The sequence below is a fragment of the Centruroides sculpturatus genome, unplaced genomic scaffold (genome assembly GCF_000671375.1).
Source record: "Centruroides sculpturatus isolate CEXI.00-Female unplaced genomic scaffold, Cexi_2.0 scaffold753, whole genome shotgun sequence".
Lineage (NCBI taxonomy): Eukaryota > Metazoa > Arthropoda > Arachnida > Scorpiones > Buthidae > Centruroides > Centruroides sculpturatus.
Window position 1 is genome coordinate 369,321 of NW_019384876.1, and position 8,273 is coordinate 377,593.

Here is an 8,273-nt window from a genome sequence, read left to right on the forward strand (position 1 = left end):
CTAATATGATATAAATTTACTGTATTTATTTGATATATTTTATTGTAAAATATAATCATAAATTTACAGAACATAAGAGAATTTCTTTGTACAGTTTTCAGCATTAAAAAATTAATTTTATTTGTATAAATTTTATATCTTTCTAACAAATATCACTATTTTTATATCATTAAAAACATCGTTTTAATTGTAAAATTCATAGAATTAAATATTTAAATTCTTTTTATTTACGTAATTACTACATTTATTTATAATAAGTTACATAATTAATCATAATTAAGTGTTATCTTAATAAAATTCAAATTAGAGCCTATAATTTATGTATTAAATGTGTAAAATGAATAGAATTGAAAATAAACTTAAAACAAGAGTTATAATCAGGCCCTATCACAGCTAGCATGAGCATGTAATCCGTTGCCTGACATTTATTATACATGGATTCAACCCATTATATTAAGAAAAAATTTTTTATTTTTTGTAAAATTTTATTATTTAAAAAATACAATATAATTTCTTTTTAAATCTCTTTTGTTTTTTTAATTCACAATCACTTCCAAAACTTAAATGGTCAGAGAACTCTCGATCTGAGAAGTTAGTTATAATAGTAACTTAAGTAAAAATAAAATAGACAAATTTAATTAATGTAATTTTCTGTAAAAATTCAAATTAATATCTAAGTAAAATAATAATTAGAATTACAGTAGAATTAAATTAAAGAGTATTTTAATGTTTATGTAATTAAGACAGAGTTTTATTCCAAAGCAGATACTTCATTGTAAACTATAAAATTATGGTATCAGAAGAACGGAAATAAACAGAACTAGAGTAGAAACGGATATTTAATTAATTAAGAAGTCTTAAACTTTAAAATTTTTTAAAAAAACAACAACAACAATATGTAATTTGATCAAGTCAAGATCATTTCTAAAACCGTATTTTATACGTTAAATTTGGATTAAAATTACAATAAAATATTTAAATTTTAATTTAATTTACAGTAAAAAAATTTATTCCAATAGTGCGCATTATACGCGGTTTCTCAAAATACGAATGCAGAATTCTTAAGTTTATAATTCTGTAAAGTAATTTATTTTCCAGATAAAAAAATACAAGAAAATTTACTATAAATTATTAAATTAAAATTAATGAAAAAAGCTTAGAAGTTCTTAAGATAGAAATTAAGTTTACATTTTTTTTTGCGGTATTTTTCGCCTTTTTATAATTAATAGAGTAACGAAATTGTTCGTTAATAATTAAATATTTAATATAACTTTTTTAAAATTTTAATTTTAAAATATATAGGCCTATTAATTGTTGAATGTTTAATGTTAAATTCAATTTTGAAATATTTTGAAATAAAGCATGAATTTGTCACAAGAACGGATTAAGAAGGATTCCATTGACGTCGAACAGCTGTTGATGACATTAAACTCGTGAAATTCTGGTTTGTTTTTATAATGCAATTTTTAAAAATTCAAATGGAAAATTTTGATACAACAAAAGAACAAACAAACAATTTAATATTATTATTATTTTATTATTATTATTTTTTAAAAATTAAATTAAAATGAAAGTGTATCATTTACATTTTAAAAGGTCAAGTTATCTTTTTATTATTTGTAATTTTAACATCTAAACTTTCATTCCGTAATATGAACCAAATTAAATATTATTATTTTTAGTATTTACTTAATGATATTTATTTTATAAGATTGAATTTAAATACATTTATTATATATATAAAGAGATTAAAACTTTTGATATTTAAATTTATAAATTAATTATATTTACTTTTTATTGTCGAATTTATCATTTCTAATTTTTTTCTCGTCGTATATCCTTACAAGAAAACACTGCTTATTAATTTACGTAGAATCTCGATTAACCGGCCTTCGACTAAATGATCTAAGTGGTCATACAAGCGAGAAAATGGTTTAATTTACACACGATTCGCATTATACAGAGTTTTTCGTTATGCCATTACTGTTTAGGCCGGATAATCGAATCTTTACTATACTAAATTTAGGTAGAGACTAACTGAAATTTCATTTGAATGAATTAGTTCAAAATGTATAGAGAATTTGGTACAGAAGGTACCACTTCTACTCATAGAATAGCAAGTGCAGAACAATTAAGGAAACAATAAAGTATTTAAATTGATGGCCTGAAAACAATTTTTAAATTAATTTTAATTAAGTTTTTTGTGATGTAAATAATTTGTTTGCATGGAATAATGTGATTAAAAGTGAAAGAAGACAAAATAATCACAATCAACAGATATGTTGTTTTAATATAGTTGATACAATTGAAGCTACAATAAAGATCTATATATTTTTCATTGTTTTTGAAACAACAACCGACCATAAACAGAAAAATTTCAGTTATTATTATTATTATTTTTTTTACAATTTTATATATTGAAATCATGAACAATATTATAATATCACAAACATCGAAAAAACTGTTTTATATATTAAAATTATTTTTAAATTATAATATATATATGTATATATTTATTTATTTATATTATTTAAAAAAACAAAATTAGTGAATTAAACAAGAAAGAATTAAATATTCATGTTTCACGTTTAATTAAAATTTTAATTTAAATTTTATTTAGAATTAATAAATTAAAATTTTGCCGAATATTTAATTATGTGAAATTAAAGTTTGGATTTTTTTTAAACTTCTTCTTCTTTTATGTTATTTTATAATTATTTTACATGAAAAAAAATCCATTTGAAGATATGATGTGCAATTGAGATATTGTCGTCCTTTATGACATCATTTGTTTAAGGACTTCAGGATCTTCTGAAACAGAAAATAATGTCGATAAATATGAAATTATTATACATAATAATACATTTTAAATTAGAATTTTAAGTTATAAATATATATAAAAATAATTTAGGATTAAAAAATAGTTAAATATTATTATACTACATCATTAGTTTAAGGACTTCGGGATCTTTTTGAAGTCCTTCAATTGTTCTGGAGCATAAATTATAACTAAAATCTTCATTTTTATATAAATTTTATTATAATTCTAATCACGAAAGGTATAAATATAACATCGGGTGGCCCAAAAGTCAGTTAACTAGTCAAACAGTTAATTGACTTTTGGGCCACCCTAAATTCTAAACATATGAAAAAAATTATGTAATAATAAATAACTGTTTATGCCTTATAACTTTAATCAGAATTAATTTAATCCACATCAAGATAATAATTTAATAAAAGGTAAAATTTATTAAACAAATAATTTAAAATATAATTAGTTGACAAATATAAATATTTTAAATGTAAATTCTCGTAGGCTCTTTCTGACAAATGCGTTACGTATTAAAGGGTGAAGAATTGAATTAATATCTCTTATGACTTTATTTATCTTTAACAATACTTCAAAGTGGATTTTCGTAATAAATTTTATTAATATACCCTTTCAGATTAAGAAAATTGCATTAGAACTTTAACGAAATGCTAAACATCAATAACAGATGCTACAAATCAGATATTCAAAGTTGAATACTTAAATAGGTAAGTGAAGGAGGTAAACATCACTTATAATTAATGAACCTAAGGCATTTTATTTCATAAAATATAATAGTGATTAAATTTGATAAACCATTTATTTTCTCTACTGTTAATGATATTTATATTAAAGAAAAGTTAAATAAAAAAAAGCAATTATTTATTGTGACGTCGTCACAATGCTTTCGATTTTAGTAGTCTCATACTTTTCCTGTTAACAATAGAGTCATGCCGCTCATATAACTCCGTTTTGGAGAAAATTTTTGAGTTAAAATCTCGTGATTTCCAGTCCAAACCGGAAGTTTGATGTTAAAATAAGGATTTAGGCTATGGCTATTTAAATCAGGTAGTTGCATTAAAATAAATTTTAAATAATATTATTTTTTAATTACTAAAACAAAAAGCACATTTTTTATGCATTTCTGTATTTCACGCATAAGAAATGGAAACATCTTTTTAAATTTTCTGACATTTTTAATAAATTTACGATTTAAGTAAAAAATAATATAAAATTAATTTTAATTACTTTTTTCAGTTTTTATTAAAAGATTTCTATCATTAACTGCTAAAGGTAAAAATTACAACTTTTATCGATAAAGTTCGAATAATCTAAAATTTCCATTCATAAGGAAAGAATTCCAATTAATTTTTTTACAATAAATAACATTTAATAAAAATTATATTTTAAAAGTGAATATTTAATTTTCTCTTAATTAATTGTTTTGATATGAAACGGAATTATTTTTATTAATTTGTAAAAAAATCTAAAAAATTTTTCAATTTTTAACTTTAAATTAGAAAAAAAATTATTATTAAATGCTTAATAAGTTATTTCCTTAATATAAAATCAATTAATTAATTTTTAAATAATTTCTTTATAAACATTAGCTTTATATAATACGTGTATCAATTTAATTATCATATTATTAAATATATAAAATTACAGTGACACATACACACATATATAACGAGCAATTATTTATAATGATATCGTCATAATGCCAGGCTGTAATTTTTAATCATATTTTTAATTTCTTTAATTTCAAATATATTCTCTCCACCTCAAATTATTAGTAGTGGCGTGCCTCTGTACATCATAGTTTTCCTTTAATAATAAAGTCGTGCCAGTCATCTATATAACTGTATCCTGGATAAATTTTTGAATTGAAATCACGTGACTTCCGGTCTAAACTGGAAGTTCGTATATCGTGCTTCTGTTCCTATGATTTTCATATTTTGTCTCGGATTTCATCTATCTAATACCATTCTCGAGATTACAGAATGGTCTGTCAGTCTGTCTGACAGACAGACTGACAGACGGATGGACAATCGTGGAAATTTATAGGTCTACAATTTTTTTCACCCTTAAAACAAAATTGAGGTTTCTAAAAATTAACAAAAGATTATTAATTTTTCTTTTACATATTTAAAACATCTTCTTTTTAGCAAATCATAGGAGAGAAATGTCATTCTATTGTATTTGACTCATTAAAAATCAGCATTAAAAAAATCTTAATTTAAATAAAATTAAGATTTCGTGTATTTGTATTTCATGATTGTACTTGCTCTTCTCTAATGTTCCTTGTGTATATTTAGATTTTGTCAATGCGCTTGCTCTTCTCTAATGATGACATTGTATTTTCTCTTCTCTAATGTTATTTTATTATCCATTATTAATGAAAGTATAGCTAAAATAGTAAAGACAAACACTAAGAGAAGTCGAAAAGGAGAAAGAAAAGATACAAGAACACTTTAAATTTCACAATATAAAGAAAAAGTTAAACTTATAATTAAATTTTTGGAACCTCTTTAAAATTTTTCTTTTTAATAATTGTCCTTTTATTAGTTGTTTTATAAAAAATAAGTATGTGTTATGAATTGGCAAATGGGTTAATTTGAAAAGGAAAATAATTCTTAAAATTTTATTAAATTTATATAGATTTTAATTAAAAGACAATTATCTAGGATGACTCTTTGTTATAGAATGCTTATGATATTGTTAATTTATAAACATTATTTTAATTAATTTAATCTCTATTACTAACGAAAATACAATTTTGATAATATTTTTCGTTAGGAGAGATAAAAAAAAAAGAATAAAATTCATATAGATTAATTTTTAGAATGTATAAAAGAATACGGTTTAAGTATGCAAGGAAGGTTATTTAATTTCCTCGAGAAAATGAAATTGCAAACAGTTTTAATAAAGGAAAAAAGGGGGAGAAGTTGATGACAATTAACGATGAATAGCTAATGAGCTGACGTGTTTTTTTAATACGTTTTCTTAATTATTTTTTCGATATACTGTCGAGAAAAATGGACGTTTCTAATCAATATTAAAATTTATATCTTAATTCTGTCATTTTATATTATTTTTAACGACGAAAAGTTTTCGTTGTTTAAATGTGTTTAGATTGTCTTAAGAAAAATTCTACCATGTGCCATTCTCCTTTGAGAAAAATTATTAATTTGAAATAATCAATTTGACCTTGAAACTACTTATAAATTACCCTTTAAAACCTCATTATAATAATCGGCGAAGAAGACATTTATTATATTTAGATACATTTAGATCATTAATCTAAAATGCCAGATAAAAAAGGAAATTTTCATAAATTTTTAATCATTTATTATGTATTTCTATAGAAAGATGTTTATCTGTTAATTATACATGGGTGATTCATTAACATTTTCTTAAAAAGATTTATGATCCAACTAATTAATAAAATATTAAACTTTTAGCGCTTATTAACCTTGGCTCTTGTAATTAAATGCAGGACGATAATATTAAACAAAGCTTTTCAATACCTTCTATTTTAAGAAAGGATTCTATATAAGTCCTATCATAAATTTGATATATTATATATTTTTTAAAATTACAATAACATATATATATATATATATATATCAAATTTAACGTTCAAACTCTGAAGCATTTGATGTAAGAAGTACCATTGTATTCCGTAATCTATATATATGTGTGTATCAGACCAAATGATGGGCACAAATGCTCTGAGCGTTTGTGCCCATCATTTGGTCTGATAAGCCCTCACTATTATCTGCCTCATGGTTGTGGATAATTTAATTTAATTGATATTATTATATCAAGGGCTAGAAGCAACTTTTGTAATAATTTAATTTGTCAGATGTTCAAGATTTGTTTACGGGTTCCGTTATCACTTGTTCTTCATCTATTTCAGGTAATAGGAAGGATTTCAAATGGTTATTAATTATTTAGAGTACAGTAGAGCCTCGATTAACCGACACCTCGGTTAACCGACCGTCCTAGTCGGCAAATTTCAAATGTCCGCTAGTGATGTGGCGCTACAATATTTAGCTATGTCATGGCTACTTTAATATTATTTTTACGTGTTTTAGCTGGCAACACTCATTTGACTATGAAAGGGTGCTAGTATTTAAACGAGCCTTAATTTTCTAATTTTTAACGATATAATAGCAACGATTATTATTTTAAAAATTTTTGTTAGGCTTAATATCGATGAAAATTCAACATGAAGTAGATTAATAGTGATATACTAATATACTAATTACATGAGATATAATAATATACTACACTAATGGATTTTTTTATACTTTTCGGTTATCCGACTTTTCNTTATTATTATTATACTAAAATTAATAGAAAATATTAAAAATAAACATTAAAATTAGAAAATTACAACAATAATATAAGAAAAATAACATTTTAAATTGACTTTCAGATTAATAAAATAATATTTATTAACAATAAAACTAAACTAAATTGAAATCTGAAAGCTTTGTTTAAAATAAAACTGTAAAAAAAATATTTATTTATAAATAAAAATTGTTTATAGAACGAAATTCTCTATGCCAAAAGTTATTTAGAAACACGACATAATCCACGTAAAAAATAAAAAAAAAAAACATAAAAAAGTGAATTAAAAAATTCTTTTTGCTTATCAAAAGTTTGCAAAGTCAAATCCGTACTTTTTATTTATTTTTTTAAATATATTTTTTAAAGTTAGCGGAGAAGCAAACTTCAATGGCAAGTTCTTATTGCAGATTAATATAGACAGATGCTGTGTGGAAGCAATATCTATCAAGAAAGTGAAGCTAAGTGTTACTATAGCAACAAAGTCTTAAGTGTTGTGTCTACATAGAACATAAATGCCTAAAGTAATAACAAGCGAATTTATCATCAAGTAACACGTCGCATAAAAGCCATTTACAATCAGAGCAATTTAAATTTTTTTTTTAATTTTAATTTTAAGTCACTTTAAAGTAAGATTAAATCAGTAATAACGAGTTTTGAATATAAATTTCATAATATAAATTACTTATTAGTATTTGTTTCCAAGTAGTTAATTAAAAGATTATTTAAGTATTAGAGACTAATTTAATTAAAACTTTTAAATGAATATATTTAATATTTATTTCTTAAAAATTAAATTTTAGCTTAATTTATAAGAATTAAACACGATTAAAGTCATACTTTTTAATATGTAACGTTAATTAAGTATGTACAGTCGACCCTTCTATAACACGGTAGATACGTTCCGGTTTTAATGAATCCATTTTCTACGAATCCAGCCAATCACAGCCCGGCACGTATGCAGTTTACGGACTACGGCTGTTTGAAAGGTTTCTTCCATAAAATTAATCGATTCTAGACTAATTCGACTCAACATTTCCAAAATACGTATAATTTTTTGGGAATAATCCATATAAACTATGCTATAAACAAAAAATTGTAGGATTAT

At 22.8% G+C, this 8,273-nt stretch overlaps 1 protein-coding gene across 2 annotated transcripts in view; it reads right to left on the bottom strand.

Moving 5' to 3' along the window:
* Positions 1–2,634: 2,634 nt before the first annotated feature.
* Positions 2,635–8,273, bottom strand: part of LOC111630963 (prothoracicostatic peptide-like) — a 46,453-nt gene continuing 40,814 nt past the window's right edge. The window contains exon 3 of one of the 2 annotated variants that reach the window (XM_023375131.1): positions 2,635–2,808. In XM_023375131.1, the coding sequence (XP_023230899.1) occupies positions 2,777–2,808 (32 nt within the window). In that variant the 3' untranslated portion in view covers positions 2,635–2,776. Of the gene's footprint in view, positions 2,812–8,273 lie in introns of both variants that reach the window. The other variant, XM_023375130.1, reaches the window with a different exon arrangement.